This window comes from Phalacrocorax aristotelis, chromosome 3 (assembly GCF_949628215.1).
Source record: "Phalacrocorax aristotelis chromosome 3, bGulAri2.1, whole genome shotgun sequence".
In the NCBI taxonomy this organism is placed as follows: Eukaryota; Metazoa; Chordata; class Aves; order Suliformes; family Phalacrocoracidae; genus Phalacrocorax; species Phalacrocorax aristotelis.
Window position 1 is genome coordinate 5707474 of NC_134278.1, and position 22089 is coordinate 5729562.

Below are 22089 nucleotides of genomic sequence, written 5' to 3' on the forward strand. Positions count from 1 at the left end.
GAGGTGCTCCAGCCCTTGGATCATCTTCGTAGCCCTCCTCTGGACCAGCTCCAACAGGTCCGTGTCCTTCTTATGTTTGGGGCCCCAGAGCTGAACACAGTAATCACTTCCCATGAAAAACCTTACGCCAAGATGACCTGACTCCAGAAGGTCATAAATGTTTTTCCTGAATATTCTGTAAATGGATAACCTCAGTAACTAAAGCATGCACCTGTGGTAAATAGCTGATACTCCTGTAATGAACCTTCTGACTTGCTACTAAACATTGCATAAACACAAAATTCCAGCTGTCAGATGGCTTCTGCCTCCTGGCGACAGCAAAAGGAAGTTAAAATTGACTGGGAGCCAAAACAGCCCTAGGCTGATACTGACTCAAGCCCCTGCGTCTGCTCTCCCCCCACAGGCAGCGTGGGAGTCGAGTGGCACTCTTGCTTCAGGCCCAGCATCCTCAGGGTGCAAACCAGATGCATCAGGGCTCATCGGCCAAGTGCAGGTGCAAAGGGAGTTGCTGTTTACTGAGCAATCACTACATGGCATTAAAAGCAGTGTGGCCAGCAGATCGAGGGAGGTAATCCCTCCCCTGCCCTAGTGAGGCCACATTTGAAGTCCTGTGTCCAGTTCTGGGCCCCCCAGTTCAAGAAGGGCAGGGAACTGCTTGAGCAAGTCCAGCGGAGAGCTACCAAGATGATCGGGGGACTGGAGCATCTCCCTTATGAGGAAAGGCTGAGAGATCTGGGTTTGTTCAGCCTGGACAAGAGAAGGCTGAGGGGGGATCTCATCAGTGCTTATAAATATCTGAAGGGTGGGTGTCAGGAGGATGGGGCCGGGCTCTTTTCAGTGGCACCCAACGACAGGCCAAGGGGCAACGGGCACAAGTTGGAACACAGGAAGTTCCACCTCAATATGAGGCAAAACCCCTTCCCTGTGCGGGTGCCAGAGCAGGGGCACAGGCTGCCCAGGGAGGCTGTGGGGTCCCTTCCCTGGAGACATTCACACCCCGCCTGGACACGGTCCTGTGCCCCCTGCTCTGGGTGTGCCTGCTCAAGCAGGGGGTGGGACAGGATGATCTCCAGAGGTCCCTTCCAGCCCCCATCATTCTGTGATTCTGTACCCTAAAAGGACACATGCCTCTTACTCTGCTCCATGCACGACACATATATTTAGCAATTGGAAGGGCCTTCCATTAATATCATCTCATCAGGTACACACTGCAAGTCAAGTTACACTAGAACTAGCCCATGACTATGTCGAGCATCGCCTCCTGCACACCTGCAGGCATCCGGTCCTTCCAAAGGTCTATGTACATAAACTATTTACCTTACTCACTCACATGGCTTGTTGTTACTTAACCCGTTAGGTTGTATTGTTAGTGATGCCAAAGGATGCAAGGAAGAAAATCAGCAAGCCAATCAGTTCTGTCCTTCGTGAAGCTTTGAAACTAGGTGAAGCCAGAGCTCATATTATTTATATTTTTAGCAGATTGACAGCTGCTGTTCAGAGGCTCCCTGGCAGCTGTTTGGCCAGCAATATGCTGCTGCTATGCTCCTAATCCACATTGTCTGAATTAAAGAAGAGCTGAGTGACAGTGTTGACATAATTCGAGCCAGCAGCTTAGAGGACAGGCAAACCTTGGAGGAAGAAACAGTCCCTTGGGTATTAACCAATCTACTTTTTACGTGAATCTGCATAGAATGCATTTTTTCCTCTTTTGCTTTCTATAATACACCTCCTGGGCATACGCTGTTTGCATTAAACCTTCACAGTAATGGAGCCAATTACTTAGGTTTCATATAGGACTAAGGACACCTTTGCTGTCAGTATCAGAAGAAATAGGTAGAAAACATAATCAACAAGCCCATGGTTCCTCCCCAGTCCCTTCAGAGCCTTTCTGTAGGCTTGGTTCTCTAAGGTCCTTTCCCTGAAGCTCGTGGCTCATTCTCTCAAGTAGAGACCGACCTAACCTTGTTTCTGCAACAGGTTAACCCCTCAATTCTTCTTTCAATTCCCCCCATGCCTTGTCTCTCTCTCTCCATCTTTTGCTCTGTTTTCCAGACAAATTCAGGAATGAATCTGCACAGCTTTACAGGGTTCCCTTTCCACCACCTGGATTCTTCCTTCTGCCTTTGTCTGTCCCTAACCTTTCTGCACTCCTTCCTTTGCCAGACAGGACTGCCAAAACTGGTTCTCACTCTTGGATTCTCACAGTAGATTCACAGGCTCACAGGACTGCAGGATAAGACAGTTGGAAGGGACTGCAGGAGGTCAAAGCAGAGGCAGCTATGAGGTCAGATGAAACTGAGCAGGGCTTTATCCAATCTGATTTTGAATCCAGATGTATCCAAATATAGTTTTGGACATACATAGGTGTAATAGAAAGTACAGTACCTCTCTGGGTCAAAGTTAAATGCCAAGATGGCATAATAAGCCTCCCACTGTTCTATTTTCCAGTGGAGATCTAATTTTGGTACACATCTCAGGCTGAGGTTCAGGCTCTTTAGATGAGCTTGCATGGCATGATGCCTATTGCTCCATTTTTCCATGAGCAGAAGGCACCAGTGTGTTGTTGCGAAAGTAGTTTCCACAAAAGTGACAAATTGCTCACAAGACTAATTATCACTAGAAAACCACCGCTACACTGCCACTTTGCTTTCCTCTGGGGATGTATTGGTAAATAGAATCACAGAATGGTTTAGGCTGGAAGGGACCTTTAGAGGCCATCTAGTCCAAACCCCCTGCAGTGAGCAGGGACATCTTCAACCAGATCAGGTTGCTCAGAGCCCCGTCCAGCCTCACCTTCAATGTTTCCAGGGATGGGGCATCGACCACCTCTCGGGCAACCTGGGCCAGGGTTTCACCACCCTCACTGTAAATTTTTTTTTTCTTATATCCAGTCTAAATCTACCCTCCTTTAGTTTAAAACCATCACCCCTTGTCCTGTCACAACAGGCCTTGCTAAAGAGGTTGACCCCATCTTTCCCATAGTCCCCCCCTTAAGTACTGGAAAGCCGCAATAAGGTCTCCCCGCAGCCTTCTCCTCTCTTCTCCAGGCTAAACAACTCCAACTCTCCCAGCCTGCCGTCATAAGAGAGGTAGATAGACATGCTGTAACATGGAAAACTAAGAAATACTGACTAAACAACAGTCTCCTGATTCTGAAAATGTGAAAGATAATCAGCGTACTGGACCAGATGCCCTGTGAAACAAGAGTCTTCCCATTTTAAACTATTTTCTGCAAGGTGCAGGAAGAGGTGGTCCAGGCTAGTCATTTATACAATACCAGGAGCCAACAGAAACACTAGAAGTTATGAATGTGCTCTGGAATCAACTGCCTTGGTTAGCAAAGGATGGTGACCTCCGGCAAGAAAAATCTTCAGAGCTGCTTGTCCCATGCTATGTGTTGGGAGTATCTCAAGACACATGTTATTAGTTAAAAGCACATGCAACTGGCAGAAATCAGCTACAAATTCAGACACATAAATGCAGTCCAGTCTGATGATGCTAAGCCACCCTGCCCTTTTGATTTGGACTTGATAACCTATAGCAGAAGGGTCAGTAGAGAAGGGTCAGTAGAGAGAAACACTGAAGTGTTATGGGAGAGCACAATCCCAAAGATGCTTTATTTGACCACGAGGAAGAGCTGATACAGGATATGGACTGATATTCTTAAGAAATCTGTAGCTTGTAACTTCCCTACTTGAAGCCAAGGTGTGTGAAATTGAAGAGTTTCAGGTGCTCCCCAGTCAAATCACACAAGTTCACAGCTCCATGCACACAGAACGGTGAACCTTCTCCAAGAAGAGTCCCCTAATCTCATCAGAGGGTATCCACCATCAGAAGGGCTGAACTAAGACCACCTCCTACAAGTCTGGGTTTGCTCCTGTTTTATGTTGCCTTTGTTATGTGCGTGTGACAGCCTCAAAGTAACAACGCTCACAGCCAGCCAGCCTATCATCAATCACCCAATGTCAGGACAGAAAAATATTAATTTAAAATAATTACAGCTCGCTCCCGTAAGTATCTAGCCCAGTAACGCAGCGCCTCCATTGCTAGTGACAGAATTGTGCTGCAATTGCAAGGGCCCAGAATTGAGGCTCATCAGGTGCTCTTTGAACGTATTACTTCGCTGTGTAAGTTCACATTTCCTCTAACTGACCAGGTGTCTATGAATAATTATTTTACTTTTGTTATCTTTGTACGGTACAACCACAGTTTGATACAGACAGCAGTAACAAGCAGTTATTCTATGTCAAATGAGATATTTATGACGCATACAATGACGCGTATAGAGAAATACAGACCAAGTATGAGAGCAGAGGCCTTGATAAATGGAGACATGGGATGCGGTGCAGACAAGTACAGGGTAACAAGCAATGTGGCACAGGAGAGCGATGAGGATGACAAGAGAGAAGGCTTTGGACGGGAGTTCCCTCAGCTACGAAGTGACCAACAATCAGCTCAGGAAACACAGACCCAGAGCTGGACACAAGTGGTTTTAGGAGTCACAAAGAAATGGCGTTTAACAGACATAAAAGGCACTGTACCCTCCCTGCAAGGAGTGCTTCCTCTTTGCATTTAAACGCTACTTTGAGCATAACATATCACAATCTAAGCAACCAGAATTGGAAGGAAGGGAAGAGACCACACATCTCAATGCCAGGAGCTGACCCCATCGGAAAAATTGCAAAAGGGCTTGTGATTACAGCCTTTCTTGGGAGAACACAAAAAAAAAAATGCTGCAAATAGCTAAGCAAAAATTCATCCTCCTCGAGTACCCTGTCTTTCCGAGGGTCAGCACGTATGATTCGAGATACATCAGCAATGAATCACTACCTTGTTCAAACCATTTCATTGTCTCTGACGCACATACGCTTCCCAGATTTGTTTACTTCTTTTTCACATCTGTTTGTACACTTTGGCTTAGACAGAATCTTCTGGCACTGTTACACACAGCACCTTACTTTAACAACTTGCTGTCTGGCCGTCAAACCAGCTATTCCTTCATCCCCACGTTGTAAAAAGCAGCGAGTAACCAATTCCTTCTCAACATGTTCATGAAATGCTTTAGATCTTTATCTCCTTCTTCAGTTACTGTTTCAGCTTTCCTTGTATGGAAGGTATATCACATCGCTGGCTCTTACTGCCCTTCTCCACACTTTCCCCTCCTTTTTTTCTTTTTTTAAAAAACAGTATCTATGATGTGGCTCACGAAGTTCAAAACCCACATAGTAAATTACTCCTATGTAAGTCACCCTTAAGAAAAGCAACGAGGAACATATTTTTACTTAAAAATTAAGATAGCTGGCATGCAAGAAAATCATTAACCCATAAACAGGATTAAATTATTTCAGGTTAGTGGCTATGCCAGTACGTGCTACACTTGCTCAGTGATCAAAAATTTGAGAAATATTTCTGAATATTTATACACTTTTTCATGCGATTCAGTACAAAGCAAGCAAGTACTTTGTCTGGTTTTCCTGGTCCTAGATGTAACAAATACTTTAGATTTAATTTTCTTCCTCTGAAGCTGAAGAATACCTGACAGCTCATGAAATATGAGTACACAACTCTGAGATTAGAGCTTTGCTCTATAACGTTATCTGCTTTCCCCAACCATCTCGATAAACCAGGTGTGAATGGTTTTTTTTAAGCTGTGAATATAAAAATGAAAATAAAAATCCTGTACATCTGATAAAAATTTGCTGTCATAGAGATTTTTTATTACAAATGGTAAGAAAGTTCAACAGGGGATTTGCAACTGAGCATTAGGTAATCATATTTTAACTATGCGTTTCAGGTTTAAAGAGGATTTAACTCCAAAACAAGTTAGTTTGGTAAGAGATACTGCCTTCGCTAATTTGCAGATGCGATATAGAAGTCCATATATAATGGAATAGGTTGCCTTGTTCTATAAAAATGCCCAAATAAACCCAGGATCCATTTCCCTCCCTTCTCCTAAGACAGTATATATCAGCATTAGACATCATCACAGGTCCAAAAAACCCCAATTGATCACTGAAAAAACTAGAGTCCCAGAATGCATCTACAGATTTATATACCAATATCCACAGAAAATGTTTTAACAGAAGTCCATCAGTCACAAGAGTAAAGCCATTAGGAAGAAAAGAGTTTCCACAGTCACCATCCTGCTGCTGTCCATTAACACAGAGTGCTGACCTAGGTTACCTTCTGCAAAGGAGATGCCGTGTATTTCAGTTTCTCAAAGGAAGTCCACCTTCTCATAGGTCTTTTCAATGAGGGTTAACAAGTTCTTCAAGTCAGTTGACTGCTGAATAGTGTTCAAATCCTTTAAAAGACCATTCTGATTTTTTATCTTCAAAATTTCTTCCTAAAGAATGAGAGAAAGACAACAAATAAAAAACAGCTTTCAGTGAACCCAACAGAAATTTCACTTCCACGCAGCTTCACTGTACCTAAACACAGCTAAAATAAAATAAGATTCAAAGACTCAGAATGAGACAGTCTTCCTTCCATCAGTTACAGAGAGATATTTCAGAAATGATTACAGGTTCCCTAGGACCATGGGGTTCCTAGGAAAATACAGGCGATCCTTTAAATGGCAGGTTTTCTACGTTTTGTTCTATTTTTAAAACATAAGCATATAGTTCTCAATGAAACAAAGAAGAAAAAAAAGAGAGAAAACTTTCAGATGTTTCAGAATTTCTGAATTGCCCCCCGACAAAGGTTAAGTGAGAAAAGTACATTCTGTTGCCTTTCTTCTCATAGCCAAGGAGTCTCTGAAAATATATTCCACACTCACCTGCAAAGTGGGCACCTGTACACTGTGCTTGGGGAGTTCTGGAAGGCGGAGTGCTCCACCACCATTTTCCTGGAATACCTAGAAGGGGAAAATAGAGGAAAAAAACGAAATACAAACTCAAACATCAGACACACAAGTAGGAAAATAAGCTGGCTGTCATTACCCAACTTCTGAAAATTAAGCTTCTTAATTTTGCAATTGAAGTTGCAAAGATTGAAAAGATACATTCCCAAAGGCTGATAAGCGTTCCTTAGAGGACTCTCTCTGCAGGAACAGCTTGGGTGCGGCAGCTCTAGAAACATGTTCTCCTTAGAGGAATGCAGCAACATCCATTGCAAATACCTTCCTGGCCTTTTCTTCATCTTCCTCTAACTGGTTCTTGAGCACCTGGATTTTGTGCTGCAGTTGCTGGACAGTTTCTTCAATGCGTTCTGCTGATTGCTCAGCTTCTTTTATTGCTTCCTAAGACAAGAGAGACACAAAACCAGAACAAAATCTACTTTAGAGATGGTAAGCCTTGTGCGTATAAGGTACTGATAATCAGCATCAGCTGAGTCACTGAAGAAATAGCCAAAATGATACATTGCTTTGTAGGGAAGGTGGGTGACAGTGATGAACAGTGGGCAACTCCTCAGCAACAGCACAGGCGTGGCCACCAGTCTGTCTACTAAAAAGTTACAACACACTGAGCAGCAGCAGGCAGGTAGGTAAGAGATTTTCTTCCCTTCCTTGCCTTTCATACCTGCAAATGTACCAAAGACTCTTTGTTTGTCTCAAGCATTTGCTTCTCTGCCATTTGAAGACTCGGGATATTCTTCAGGTTGTCCAACTTCCCAGGAGGCACCTTTAAAGTCTTGAAAACTCTCAGCACCCTTTAGTATAGAAAAAATAAAGCATGACTTGTTTAGAGTTCTTCGCAAAACAAAAAGAAAACTGACTAATGACTTCTCTGGGGAAAAACTAAACTCAGTTTAGCCCAATTGCTGCCAGAGAAGTAAAAGGATCCAGACAGGCAGAAAAGCCGTCTTTAATCGTTTTCCTAAAACACATGGAATAGATGGCTAAGGGTGGAACCGGGAATAAGAAATCCCACCATTCTAACCTTTGCTCTTATGCTGACATTGTATGGTTGCTATCCCACTGGCCTGGACACTCCCTGACTCTAAAGAGATGTTAACTAATATTTTTCCAGTTCTGACCTTTCTGCTTTTCAAAGCAAAACTAAGATGTAAAAGCAGCATTTTTAACTGCTTCCAAACAAAGACCATTTTAGTAAAATGCTTTCGTGAAACATCATATATAGTTTTATGCCAGAGGAAGAGCTGTAGCTTGCTCTCAAAGGTCCTTCTGATTCTGAGGAAGACCTGAATTCTCCAGGTTGGAGCTGTCTGTTAGATACATCAAACTGCCATGATTTCCACGCATCCCAGATGTGACTGCAGGAGTTTGGCCACTCAGAAACTAAACACGTCACAAATTAAACGTGAAGAAAGCCACCCCCAAAAAACCCACATTTATGAAAAGCTAGCTCCTCGTGTTTGAATCTTGAGGTACTGTAAGAACAAAGAAAGCAACATATAGGCTCAGGCTCCATGTTGATAAAAGCCCGGTATACCAACACAACACACACAGTCTCAGACACTCAAGCATACGTAATTACTCCCACAAAGACATAAAACAGCTACAAGTTATGCCCCAATACAAATTTTCAGCTCTCTTTGGAGTAACTTCAACAGTCAGAAAAGGAATTAGCATTTAAGAAAATTTAGCTGTAACTGCTCCTGCCACTGGCATAAAATGGTAACAAAATAAAATAGCTGCCCACAAATTTAAACCCCGTGTAAAGTGTACAAAGTTGATTCAAGGAGCTCTTAAGAATATCTCCTAGGGTCTGTTACTCAGATAGAAATAGTTAAAGTGGGTCTTTCAACAACTCTGGCTTGTCCACTTCAATCAACGCACCATCAAGATACTTCCCTCCCTGATTTTGCATCAGCTCTCCCTTCCAAGATTTTCTAGATGTGATTGCTCCCAGAAGCAATTCTGTAAGCATGGTACAAAACAACAGGGCAAACTGTGACTAAACCCCTTCTCTCCCTCGTTGGTTGTTTGGGTTTTTTTAAATAATAATTTCTTACCTTTTTTTCAGTAAATTGAGGTGCTTCTGAACATCACTTTTTCCCTCACGTTCTTGGCACAAAATAGATCTGGAAAGAAAATAAAGGCAGAATTTTCATCACAAAGCCTGCAAGCACAGATGTTGTGGTTTAGCCCCAGTCAGCAACTAAACACCACGCAGCTGCTCGCTCACTGCCCCCACCCATGTGGGCTGGGGAGAGAATCAGAAGAGCAAAAGCAAGAAGACTTGTGGGTTGAGATAAGAACAGATTAATCATTAAAATAAAATAGTAATAATAATTGTTATTATTATTATAATCATAATAATAATTATAATATAATAAAAAAGAAAAAACCACAAGCGATACAACCGCTCACCACCTGCCAACTGATGCTGCTGGTCTCTGAGCGCTGCCTGCCCCCACCAGCCAGCTCCCCTAGTTAACATACTGGGCATGACATCATATGATATGGAATATCCCTTTGGCCAGGTTGGATCTGCTCTCTTAGCTGTGCGCCCTCCCCTCCCGGCTTCTTGTGCACCCGGCAGAGCCTGGGAAGCTGGAAAAGTCCTTGACTTGTACAAGCACTGCCCAGCAACAACCAAAACATCAGGGTGTTAACAACATTGTTTTCATACTAAGCCCAAAGCACAGCACTGTGCCAGCTGCAGTGAAGAAAATCAACTCTATCCCAGCTAAAACCATGACAACATAGAACACATGAAGTGAAATGAACAGAGTCAGAACTTCTCTGGCTAAAAATTCCCAACCTCAGATGGAAAGTGTTATATTATACCAGACAATATATACACAGCCAGCTCTATCGCCCCAAAAAAGCTCCAAAGGTTTTCCAGTTCATGCAATGTTATGATTTTTGCTTTATTCCTTGTGGAAACAAAGATCCACCACCAGGACATTTGGCACTTACAGTATTACTGAATCCATCACAGTTTCCAAAAACTGCCTACTGCTCTCTGAGAGAGTCTGCCAAGATCGTATTTCAGCACTGGTTAGCTTCACCTTTTTTGAAGAACCTTTTCCTCCTGTTAACACAGAGGGAAAAAGGAGAAGACATGATTTGTCTAACCTGGATAGACAACTTTGTGACTCAGTTCAGTCAGGTCCTAGTCAAAGGTGTAACAGTCAAGATTATTCCATGTGACAAAACTACCAGGTCAAATCTATCCGCATTAGGCGATACTTATTATTTGCAAGTCACAAGTTGTTTAAAAAGCACAAAACAGAATAAGTTATTTCTTACAGCAGTTTCATTCCAGATACTGTCCCAAGATCTTTGGCAATATAAGTGAAAAAACACAGAAGGAAATTAAAAAAAAAAAAAAAAAAGAGTAGGAATATACATAAGCGAGAAACTCAGGGGCTTCGTCTCATTTTTATGTTCAATACAACACATGCCAGTCTTAAGACAGAAGGTTAACAGAGAAGACAATGACTTGTGAAGAGAAAGATAAAATATTCTGGGTACTTGTGGTAGAATTTTACAAGAGAAGAACACTACTTGCAAATAAAAGCATATGATTGATACATACATGTACAACACATACAATATGAATACACCCTGGCTGGGGCTGGTCTGCAAATATGTGCTGCTGCTGTTCAAAAGAAAACTTTTGAAACTTATTTTAGTGACCCTCAGACATCTACAATTTCAACACAGCAGTTACTATTTTTACTTCCAGTGTTTTTTTCAAAATGCTGAATTTGCATGAGACAAACCTAAGGAAAGAATTCAGTCCTACCTGCGGGGGAATAGTCCCCATTTTCCTTAACTTTCCTCTTGACCCCCTGAGTGACCTGCTGAAAAGAAAAATTTACAGCAGATATGGTAATTTTGAAACACCCTCTGCTGTGCAACCATTCATTTACTGCTAGCAACCCACTATTAAAAGGCCGTGAAGGCACTTCAGTGCTTGGCAGAGGTCTGTTGCTATTGACCACAAAAAAAGGTTCTTTTGAACTGTGAAACAGGAATTTATCTCAAGCAAGTTAAGGAAAGCAATTCACTCTCCTTAGTTCCTCCCCTTCAAATAACAAGGTCATGAAAAAAGAAATGCACAAGAGATGTGGCTATCCAGCTGCATCTTGAGATCATGCTGCTCGTAAGTTAAGTGGTTAAGCAAGCTCTCGCTGACAGAAAGCTGCCTAGTCCAATCCCGAGACACGCAGAAAATTTTTTCCAGAACTGAATAAACGTCACCCAAGCTGATTTTACCACTCTGGTCAAACAGATGCTATGCAGCTCTTCAAAACTGCACAGCCAGCTTGCCTTTTAATTAATTATCAGGCAATGGTTCCCTCTACATATCACAGGCAACTAGAAATTCTGGAACCCAGTGAGCAGCTAACGCAGCGGGTCTCACAAGAGCTGTTCACACTGGACATTTCCTCAGGAGGACTATGTTTAGTTAATGAAACATTCTCTAAAAATTCCAGTAAAAAACTGGGGAAAAAAAAAGGCCTCTTTTTTTTTTGGTTCCCTTTCTCATTTGTTTGATGCAAAATAATTATTACCTTTCTTTTTTCACCTTGTTTTCTTCCTTCTCTATCTGTTTCCTTTTTTTTCCTGGAAGGCCCTTGCTGATTTTGTGATTTAAATGGGTTTTTTGCCGATCTGCCACTGGTGCTCTCCCCCATTTTACTGGAAGGTGTGTGGCGGTGCTTCATTATCTGTAAACCAAATGGAACAGGAGAAAACAAAACCAATATTAAAATCCAGGAACTATAATCCATACAGTACAAACTACACACTAACAAGTAAAATGACAGAAATACCCAGTGCTAAATAAGCCCAAATGTTTTCATATCTGCTAGTCCTAACCCCTAAACCTAAGCCTAAATCTGGCATATTTATCTAAGTGCAGGATCCCTAAAAAAAATCCGCATTTGCTTTCTAGACAAGCCTTTGAGCGTTTCACATCTCTTTCCAAACTTAAAAGCCAGCAAGTCCGTACAACAAAGAGCAGCAATGGCAATGCATCGGTAACTTCACTGAGAACTGCCTGATTTGTTCTTAAAGGCCTCCAACGACAGAAATTCTTTATCCTCCTACTATAGTTCAGTGCAGACATCCTATTACCAGAACTTTTTACCCTAGCACCTAACCATAAGGCTCCTTGCTGCAGTTTAAACCTGTGTTTTCTTTTCTCACTCACTGTAGAAAGGCGGAAAAAGAAGCCACACAGAAGAGAGTAATCATTACACCCCCCTAGCCTTCTCTTTCCTAAGCACAACCACTCAGATGTATTGAGTTTTTCTTTCATCCCTTCGGGCCACTTCTTCCCTCACGCAGAGGCCCCATCACGGCTCGCCAGGCGTCAATCGCGACCCACACCAGGTAAATAAACCCTGCTTCTCCCCCCCTCCAGTAACTACCATAATACGGAGTCCGCCGCCTGCCTCTCAGGGCGCACCTCAGTGGGCAGCGCGGCGCCTCGCCAGATCGCGACAGGGGTCGCAGCCTACCTCAGCGGTGCGGACCACAACTCCCGGCATGCAACGCGGTCCGCCCCGCCGCTGCGGCCCGGGCCCGGCGGGCGAAACGCATGCTGGGAGTTGTAGTCTCCACCCTCCCGTGCCCCCCCAACTCCTGCGCCCCCCCGCTGCCCGATAACACTGCGGGAACCCCCACAAAGCCTCATCCCGCCCCGGGACTTACGCCCCCGGCTCCCGGCCGACGCTCCCCGCCGGTTCCCCCGCTACGGCCGTCCAGCCCTCGGCAAACCGTTTTTCCCCGCGCACCCGGGCGCATGCGCACTACGGCAGCCCCGCCGGCGGGAGGGAGGTGCGCGGTGCGGCGCTGTGCGCATGCGCGCTGCCGCCGGGCTCTGGGGGCCGACAGCAGGTAGCGGAGGGGGCCGGCCGGGGCCGGGGTCCGCGGTCCGTCTGCAGCCTGCCCAGCGCTTTCGGCCGCTGGGCGGGCAGGGCCGCCACCCCCCGGGGCAACCCCGCGTCCCGATCCCCCGTCCCTACTGGCCGCCGAGGGGGGCGTGTTGGGGGCGGGCTGTGGCAGCGGGGGGTGCTGGGCGCTGGGCACTGGGTGGGTCTGTCAGGGCGGTGCGGGGCTGCCGGGACGGTGAATGGCGCTGTCAGGTCCCCGTCTCCGTTCGGCCGTGGGTGCTGTGGTGTGAGGGGTGGAGGGAGAGGTGAGGGGGTAGTGTCGCGGTTCCATGGGGGTGCGGGGCCGGGGGATCGCGCTGGGAGCCGCGCAGCAGCGGAGGCAGAGGCTGCCTTCCATCGTCCTGGCTGCAGGACCGCGAGTCTCAACAGCCCCCGGGCTTGTGTCAGCACTGGTGTGGCCAGCAGGAGCCGGGCAGGGATGGGGCCCCTGTGCTCGGCCCTGGGGAGGCCCCACCTCGAATGCTGGGCTCAGGTTTGGGCCCCTCGGGACAAGAAGGCCCTGGAGGGGCTGGAGCGTGTCCAGAGAAGGGCAGCGGGGCTGGGGCAGGGTCTGGAGCACAAGTGTGCTGGGGGGCGGCTGAGCGAGCTGGGGGGTTTAGGCTGGAGGAGGCTGAGGGGAGCCCTTCTCGCTCTCTGCAGCTGCCTGAGAGGGGCTGGAGTGAGGCGGAGTTGGTCTCTTCTCCCAAGTAACAAGTGATAGAACAAGAGGAAACGGCCTCAAGTTGCGCCAGGTGATGTTTAGATTGGATATTAGGGAAAATTTCTTTACTGCAAGAGTGGTCAGGCATTGGAAGAGGCTGCCCAGAGAGGTGGTGGAGTTACCATCCCTGGGGGTGTTCAAAAAATGTGTAGACTTGGCACTTCAGGATGTGGTTTAGGAGACAAGGTGGTGTTGGGTTAATGGTTGGACCTGATGATTGTAGAGGTCTTTTCCAACCCTAATGATTCTATGATTTTCTGCAGGGACCGGAGTGCTCCTCTGGTGCTCCTTCATGCTCGTCAGATGATATGTATACCATATATAGCATGTATGTCATTAAAGCAGCTGTGTGGAGCATGTTGCTGCAACACCGTAACAGTGATAGAGATGCTTTCCAGTTTTATGCAGACTTTCTCATAAAGGTGTCAAGGAAGCGTATGTTTCCAGGGAGTTGTGAAGGAGATGAGGCAGAGAGGAGGTACTGGCCCTTGGAGCAAAGCTTTAAAGGTTCTGGAGGAAGTGCAGGGGTAGGGTACAGAGAGAGCAGAAGCAGAGGGGTTTACAGCTTCCAGGAGTTACTCAGTTATCCACCATCTCAATCTTATGCATCGTGAGACAAGCTCTGAAGCTTGTATTATCCCTGTGTTCTTGCATACCACATTTTTTGCTCCTTTCTTTCTTAGTATAGCTCTGGTTTTCATCCAGCCCAAGCCACCTTTTCCAAAGTGTATGATGTGTCAGCAGTTTTCTGACAGTCCACTTCCTTCAGAGTGTCTCTGATATTGAAGGTCCTCCTTTGATATAAAGGAATATATAGATGAGAGAGAGTTGGGAAGGTGAGAAGGTAGCTAGGCATGCCATCTTCATGCATAACACTGACTTTCAGTGGCGGATAAATGATGGTGCTGGTTAGGGACCGAAAAGAGTTACATGTTTCAGATATGGATATAGATGAGTTGCAGGAATGTTTTACTTAGCTAGAGGAAAACATAGGATTTTTTCTGAACTCTGTTTTATGCATTGTCTGCTTGAAAGATAAGGGGAAGGGATGGCTGTGAAATCAGTAAGTGAGTAAATACACTTTGGTTTTCTCCTGAGTAATTGTTTTGGCTTCAGTAAACTGCTTGACCTCTCCATGCTCACTTCTTCCATATTGGATTTATATGATAATGCAAAATACATAGTTTTGTTTTCTTCAGCTTACCGCATACCTGCCAGCCAGTGGAGCAGACATGCTAAGAGCCAAGGATGCTGTCCTGCGCCTGCAGCCCCACCAGTGCACATGCCTGGCACAACTTCCAGCCTGCAGGCTCGCGTGGCGTTTGCTGCACAGGCAGCCACTGCACCCCGAGTGGGCTGCCCTCGCTGAAAAGCAGCTGAAGGGCAAGAATCCAAAGGATTTAATTTGGCATACCCCAGAGGGGATCGACATCAAGCCCTTGTACTCCAAAAGGGACACGAAAGACCTCCCTGAGGAGCTGCCAGGGGTGAAACCTTTCACTCGAGGACCATACCCAACCATGTACACATACAGGCCGTGGACTATCCGCCAATATGCTGGCTTCAGTACAGTGGAGGAGAGCAACAAGTTCTACAAGGACAACATTAAAGGTGAGGCAGCTGATTTGGGAAACAACATTGCCTTGCAAAGCAACGGGGAGCATTCATATGATGAATTTCATGGCAAATGTGATTATTCCACCGTGTGAGCTTTGATTTCTGATAGGCTTTTCCCAGTATTTATTTTAGTACTGGGAAACTGGATCATTTCTGAAACTGTCCTTGTTTCATTTTGCTATTGAGGTGGAAAAATAACATGTTAAACGCTATTTTTAGTTATTCTGCCTTGATACTGACTGAGACAATTTGGCTGCATCCCAGAGTCCAACCAGCAGAGATCATGGAGCACTTTACACTCATTGTGGGACCATGAGAGAAGATTATAGTGGAAAAATCTGTTGAACTTTGTCACTTAGTACTTCTGGTGTTAGTGCATTCTAACATTTTGGGTTTCCAGCTCATGTTGTAAATTTTAAATGAACTCAAGTAAATACATACGAATAGTGTCATTCATGGTCTATTAGTAAACCCATCTTCCTAAAAGTATTGGTATTTTCCTTATTTGAGAGTGCTTTTCCCAATATTTCTGCAGACTATTTCACTTTGCAGCAAGTTGTTTAACTAATAGCCAGAGTGTCATCATAATATACTATTGAGTTAGGCATTGTAAAACCACTACTGAAAAGTTGTTCTTGATAGACTGATGCATTAGTTTGACACAAGCCGTACATCTTAGCAATTGTTTGAGGCTAATCATAACCTTACCAGTCACAACAGACCACTGAAATTTGCCTTCTGAGTAACACATCTGTGATGCTTTTCTTTCCCATTTTAGAGGCCTTCCTACTCAAAACATTACTATGTAGGGCAGGGGACAAGAGTTGAAGAGTTGTTTGGGGATTTTTACCTCTTGCCATATCACAGTTAGCTAAAATGAAGCAGTATTAGCTGCTGCAGTGTTCTTGCAAGTATTCTTGATTCTTTCAATTTATAAAACTCAGTAAATTAAGAAATTGTAAATACAGGGAGAGGCTTGCAAACAAGCATTTCAATAGAAAGATTGTTCTGAATATACTCTCTCTTACTGCTGAGCGTTGCTGCTGAAGCAGAAGTGCTAACACTTAGGTTAGCTGGCAGCACAGCTCAGTTACTCAGGAATGTTTGCTGACGGGAGTTTTTCATCTTTATTCAGGTTTTGACATTGTGATATTGCAATTTAATCTCTGTTTTTGTGTTAATGGTTGTATTAATATTGGACCATTTAGCATAGCTTCTGAATTTGACCTATATGTAAAGCACTTTTAATAATTCAATTAAAACCTCTCTCTAATTAGAGGAATGCTGAAAAAAGAATTAATTACCAGTTCTTATAATTGCTGAAATTTCTATTGCTTGAAGCTAGGCAGAAATCTAAATTTTTGTTGTTGTGCTTCAGAACTAACACCTAGCTTTTTAGATCAAAGGCAGTAGCTGGTATCTGACAATTAAGAGCTCTGCTGATGTTGAGAAGCAGACTTGCAAATGCAGTGGATATGGTTACTTCAGGAACAGCAGTTCTGGTTGGAGGGTGAACGCCTGGTGTTAGCAGAGTTTCAGGTATTGCATTCAGGTCAGAGCAGCATGTCTGTCAGGAGCTCTGCCTGTCTGTTCCCTGCTTTATATGAACAATTTTCTTTTACTGCAGATTTAGTAATGCATCACTTCACTTTAGGAATAAACAACGTATGTCAGTGGATCCAGGGTAACAATCAGTATGCATGTGTTTAATTTGTGATAAAGAGAAGGTAACGTGACGTAGTTTATCACACTTTTGTTTCCAGCTAAGCTAAGTAGAGTTCCTGTATATAAGCCCTGATACTGTCTGTCTACGGTAATTTGTTAAGCACAGTAAGCTGATTGTGTGGCTGAACCAGAACAACTACAATAGTTTTCTTTTCTCAGTTCAAAGCTTTTTCATTTAAAGTTTAAGACTAGAAGACCTTGGACAAGTCTGGGGAGGGAACAGCGTTTAACATCAGAAATTGGTTTGTCATCCAAGCTTGGATGACTGGATGATGATGTAAAATAGAAGTAATACATTTAGATCCTAATGCAAAACAGTTTAACACTTCTGAACCCCTCTCTTTGTTTTTTTGTTTTTTTTTTTCTTTTTTTCTTTTTTGTTTTGGTTTTTTCCTTTTTCATTTAGCTGGCCAGCAGGGATTATCTGTTGCTTTTGATTTAGCCACTCATCGTGGTTATGATTCAGACAATCCACGGGTTCGAGGAGACGTTGGAATGGCTGGAGTTGCCATTGATACAGTGGAAGACACCAAAATCCTTTTTGATGGAATTCCTTTAGACAAAATGTCAGTTTCTATGACAATGAACGGGGCAGTCATTCCCGTGTTGGCAACGTTCATTGTAACCGGAGAAGAACAGGGAGTGCCTCAGGCCAAGCTGACAGGGACAATCCAAAATGACATCTTGAAGGAGTTCATGGTCCGAAATACGTACATTTTCCCCCCAGAACCATCCATGAGGGTTATTGCTGACATCTTCCAGTACACCTCAAAGGTATTCATTGTTTAAATATATTTACTTCTGTTATTATATCTAGTTAACTATTTATGAGGCACTCCGGAGAGCAAAGCAGAAGATGGGAAGACCTGTCGTAGTGAAGAATGATGTGGTTGTGGAAAGGGCCAGCAGGAGAAGTTAAGATCCCAAATCACTTACAGCCTAAATTTTAAGATTTTTAAATCAATCCAAATCAAAGTCAGATTAAGATGAGCCTCAGCCTGAAAGGACAGCAGGAAGCTTGGAGATGAGAAACAGACAGGCAGTTCCTAGAAAGGAAGAAGCCACACACTTAAGAAGCATTTTTCAGTAATTCAGGCATTAATCATGTAAGCAGGGGTGAAGAGGTGAGAAATCCTGAAGGACTTATGCTGCAAAAGTGAGCATGAGAAGCAGATAATGAAAGGAATGAAGTCCTGAACTGATGAGTGGAAGTTCAGTACTACCAGTTCTTTTCTTAGCTGTGTTTTCATTGGAGAGCTGGAACACAGCCTGTAATCGAGAAGGAGACTTATCATGGTGGGTGATAGTTTAAGCACAGTGAATAGTGCAGAAAGGTAAAAGCACGTAAAGTGTACATCTGCAAACACTGTTCAGTAGAGATGGGTTGTATTTGCAGTGTACGAAGGATAGATTGTAAATGTTGGTAGAACAGTTATCTGATCCTCCCCTCTTCTTCTGTCATAGAATCAGAATAGTTTGGGTTGGAAGGGACCATTAAAGGTCATCAAGTCCAACCCCTCTCCAATGTCATACCATGTTGTCTTTTATTTTTGCAGTATATGCCAAAATTTAATTCTATTTCAATCAGCGGATACCATATGCAAGAGGCAGGAGCCGATACCATTCTGGAATTAGCGTATACTATAGCAGATGGCTTGGAGTACTGCAGAACTGGACTTAAAGCTGGCCTTACCATTGATGAATTTGCACCAAGGTGAGCTAAAGAAATTTGCAGGTGTAAAACTCACTTTTGGTAAAACCTCTAGAGTTTAGTATCAAATTCAGTATTTTTGCACATACAAGCAATATTGGCAATGCTCACATTGTAGATAGGTTTGGTTTTGGTTTTTTACAGTTTCAGCAGTAGGAAAATACTTGGTCCAACAGACACTTAGGCTACATCTATGCTAATAAACTGAATAAAGCTCATGCACAAGCCCAAGCATTGTCACGGCCTGTTGCGACTGCTGGTCTCTAGGTCAGCAAGAAGATCCCTAAGATCTTATATCTAATACAGTTGTAGCTTTAGGATTGCAGAATGCAACAAGAGCTCTCACAGTTCTTTTATACTATAGCATTATTGAATTTTTTTTTTTATTAGTTGTATTTTGAAATATTTGGAGAAAAACGCTTAACAAGGGCAAGTTCAGGTAGTTCAATTTACAGTTGCAAATTTTCTAAAAATAAAATTTAATTTTAAGCAGAATATTGTATTTTTGTATAGTTACTGCCAAATAAAGCAGAATCACAGTTTCAGTGGTCTAGTTGATTTACAAATTCCCTAACTGTTTGGCGAGTCTGAAAACCAAGCGGCATTGTTCACGTAGCCTGTTCATATTCAGTCTGTAGTAGTCAGCTGAATTAACCTGTTTCCAAGATCTGTGGCAAAATCAGAGTGGATCACGTAGACAAAGATTCAGACTTTCTAGTGATGGAGAATCTGTAAGAGCCTTTGGCAAATTGTTTCAGTAGTTAATTCACTGTTTTAAAAGTACATCTTTAGTATAATGAGTTTCACAGGCTTTAACGATGCAAGTTTACATTTGTAAATCACAGAAGCCATAAGTAGGAGAAAAGAGATCAGTCTGTTCCCTGATACGCTATCCAGCGTTGAACTGATGTTTGATTTGGATTTTGATTAAAAGCATCAGGAAAAGGATGAAAGCATGCTTATAATATGTAATGTCATCTGATGGTTAGTAGTTTGTGGGTGTAAATACACTAGTCGATTGTGTCCAGGAGCATTCCCTGGCACTGGAGTGTCACTGTCTGTATTAGTGACTTGCTGGAACACTGCTTGACCTAGGGCTCCCCCAAAACAGACCCTGGGGACAGTTTAGCAGCTCCGGGGACCGTTGTCGCTGGCAGTTTGCCTGCAGTCACCTTGTTTGGTGGCAGTTCACTGGCATGAATGTCTGTCATTCTGTAGCAATTGGCATTGGTGGCCAGGAACATTCCCATCATCTTACGTCTGGGTTATATCTGTAAAAGTAAATTAATTGGAGGCCTTGCTGTAGGACTTCTCCTTTACTGAAACAGAGTTGTTAGAATGGTTTAATGTTTTGTCCTCTTCATGTGCTCTTATTACAGGCTCTCCTTTTTCTGGGGAATTGGCATGAACTTCTATATGGAAATAGCTAAGCTGAGAGCTGGGAGGCGGCTGTGGGCTCACTTGGTAGAGAAAATGTTTAAGCCCAAGGATCCCAAATCTCTTCTGCTGAGAGCTCATTGTCAGACTTCCGGCTGGTCACTCACTGAGCAGGTTAGAAATTGGACTGTCATCAGCTTCCTCATTTAAATGTTTTCATGGTGTATATCTTAAAGGGAGCTGCTGGTTTTACTCATAAAAATGTAGCTTTCTGAAGGAGACAACCTGTCTTACTCTGACAAACGCACACGCTAGCACTGGATACATCTTTTTGCTTACGCAACACAAAAAGTCTTGTTGCGTGCCAGCAGCATTGCTTCCCAAAATGCTGGTTTAAGAAATACCTCAGTATTCTGGACTGCCCAGTAGCACTTGGGTAAAAGGGCAGAAACTAGAGTCTCGAGACTGGATTCACAAAAGGATTCCAGTATGGTGGTAGGCAGTCTCAGTGCCCAATTTTTCATTGTCTGGCTTCATTTTCATTCTGGAATCATTGTCTTAAGCATGTGCTCTCTCGGTCTGGTGGATACTGAATTGAGAATAGGATCCAAACCTACTAACTAGAGAGGGAGTTGCAGAGAGGTGCATGAACATGAAGCGCTCTCTTGGATTTGTCCTGTAAGTTATCCTTTCAGAATGCAGCAGAATAAGGAAGTAGAGACTCCTTTTTCTCAAGGTCACTGGCTTGAGAATTCGTTTGAGCATCCAAGGGAGTTGTTCATGCCCCTGTCTCTCACTGCTGGAGAGCGAAGTAATGGTTACAGCTTGCCTGCTCTTTTGAAACTGGGTGCACTTTCTCCTTTTCCTGTTGAGTTATATCACTTCATAACAAGAAAATAAATCATTAGACTGGATATGTAGTTTCCCAAGTGAGGTCAGAGCTGGATTCTAGGTCTTATTTCATTTTATTTTTAGGTTGTGATTGCAATCATTGTTGTTTGACTCCTCTGCCTTGGTTTTATTCTTTTCTTCAGAGCAAATGTAATGCTTACTTACACTGCAGGAATGCACTAAAACTAAAACAATGGAATTTTTTTGAACAGTAGCCTTTGCAGGACCTCCAATCAAAAGTATTGTATGAGTGCAAAATATTAATATTAAAAAAAATATGATCAACCATCGTCCAGTGTCCAGTGTAAATATATTTCTGGCCAGACCATAGCCCTCCTGCCTAAACATTAATATAGCTCCTCAGTGACCAGTGTTTGCTCCTTATAGGTTTCAAAGGACAAGTATATTTTCCTTTGGCCTGCCTTTAGGTAGGTATCCACTCATAAATTAGGTTTTACATTCTTGCTTATCCAAATCACATTTTTCCTGTAATTCTTTAAATGGAATACTTGAACCAAAAATAGACTCCAGTATGGGTAGAATTACCGTGTCCTTGTAAAATAGTGATATTAATTCAGTTTCTTTATGGAAAATAATTTAATTCACAGATCTCATGATTCCTTTTGCCTTCTTGAAGGTCATATTACATAGGTAACCCTTAATTATTTTGGGTACATTTAACCCGAACTAAGCATGTCAAGAATTAGGTATGCAGTCCGAGCTACTGTTAAGTTCCCTTAATAATAAAATGAAATAAGATGCAGTGGGTGAATCTTCACTGCATCTCAAAACACAACTCAGCCCCTGGAGATAATGACAATTCTTCTTTGACTGTAAAGGCACATATATATAACTCAACTATCTAGATGTATGAAAAGAGCAGATAAAAATTTTGACCTAAAGGCTGAGATTATATTCTCTAATGCTGACTCTGTTTCTATACCTTGTACTCCAGATTATCCGTTTGTTTTGGTTGATATCCCAGTTCTCCCATAGATATCTTTCAATCTTATAGCACCAGCAAATTTCAACAGTAATTCCTACCTTTGTGTAATGCTGTCATTAATGAAAATATTACGCACTTTTAGTTCAAAAACACATCTTGACTAGTAACCTGTCCGTCAGGCATGCTATTTGCTCCTCCAAGGCTTCAGGAATCCCAGGATGGAGGACATCGGGACTACCTGTTCCATCCTCTCCAACTTGGGTTCATGAAGTTCTTTGAAACACCAGTAAATATGGCTTTGCTTTG

General features: G+C 43.3%; 2 protein-coding genes across 18 annotated transcripts in view; one reads left to right on the plus strand and one right to left on the minus strand.

The window, feature by feature from the left end:
- The window catches only part of CENPQ (centromere protein Q), a 66521-nt gene extending 53632 nt beyond the window's left edge, over positions 1 to 12889 (minus strand). Inside the window, exons 1-9 of one of the 14 annotated variants that reach the window (XM_075086605.1) lie at positions 12575 to 12888; positions 11431 to 11586; positions 10659 to 10716; positions 9827 to 9941; positions 8917 to 8985; positions 7521 to 7650; positions 7121 to 7240; positions 6779 to 6856; positions 6184 to 6346 (exon numbers count right to left, since the gene is read on the minus strand). In XM_075086605.1, coding sequence (XP_074942706.1) covers positions 6218 to 6346; positions 6779 to 6856; positions 7121 to 7240; positions 7521 to 7650; positions 8917 to 8985; positions 9827 to 9941; positions 10659 to 10716; positions 11431 to 11586; positions 12575 to 12667 — 948 coding nt within the window. In that variant the 5' untranslated portion in view covers positions 12668 to 12888 and the 3' untranslated portion in view covers positions 6184 to 6217. Of the gene's footprint in view, positions 1 to 4159; positions 6347 to 6778; positions 6857 to 7120; positions 7241 to 7520; positions 7651 to 8916; positions 8986 to 9826; positions 9942 to 10658; positions 10717 to 11430; positions 11587 to 12071; positions 12228 to 12291; positions 12442 to 12574 lie in introns of those variants that run through there. The other 13 variants (XM_075086608.1, XM_075086613.1, XM_075086602.1 and 10 more) reach the window with 13 other exon arrangements.
- MMUT (methylmalonyl-CoA mutase) overlaps positions 12675 to 22089 on the plus strand; it is a 30696-nt gene continuing 21281 nt past the window's right edge. The window contains exons 1-5 of one of the 4 annotated variants that reach the window (XM_075086596.1): positions 12675 to 12760; positions 14716 to 15127; positions 17265 to 17632; positions 18415 to 18572; positions 19949 to 20120. In XM_075086596.1, coding sequence (XP_074942697.1) covers positions 14749 to 15127; positions 17265 to 17632; positions 18415 to 18572; positions 19949 to 20120 — 1077 coding nt within the window. In that variant the 5' untranslated portion in view covers positions 12675 to 12760; positions 14716 to 14748. Of the gene's footprint in view, positions 12761 to 12926; positions 13062 to 14715; positions 15128 to 17264; positions 17633 to 18414; positions 18573 to 19948; positions 20121 to 22089 lie in introns of those variants that run through there. The other 3 variants (XM_075086595.1, XM_075086594.1, XM_075086593.1) reach the window with 3 other exon arrangements.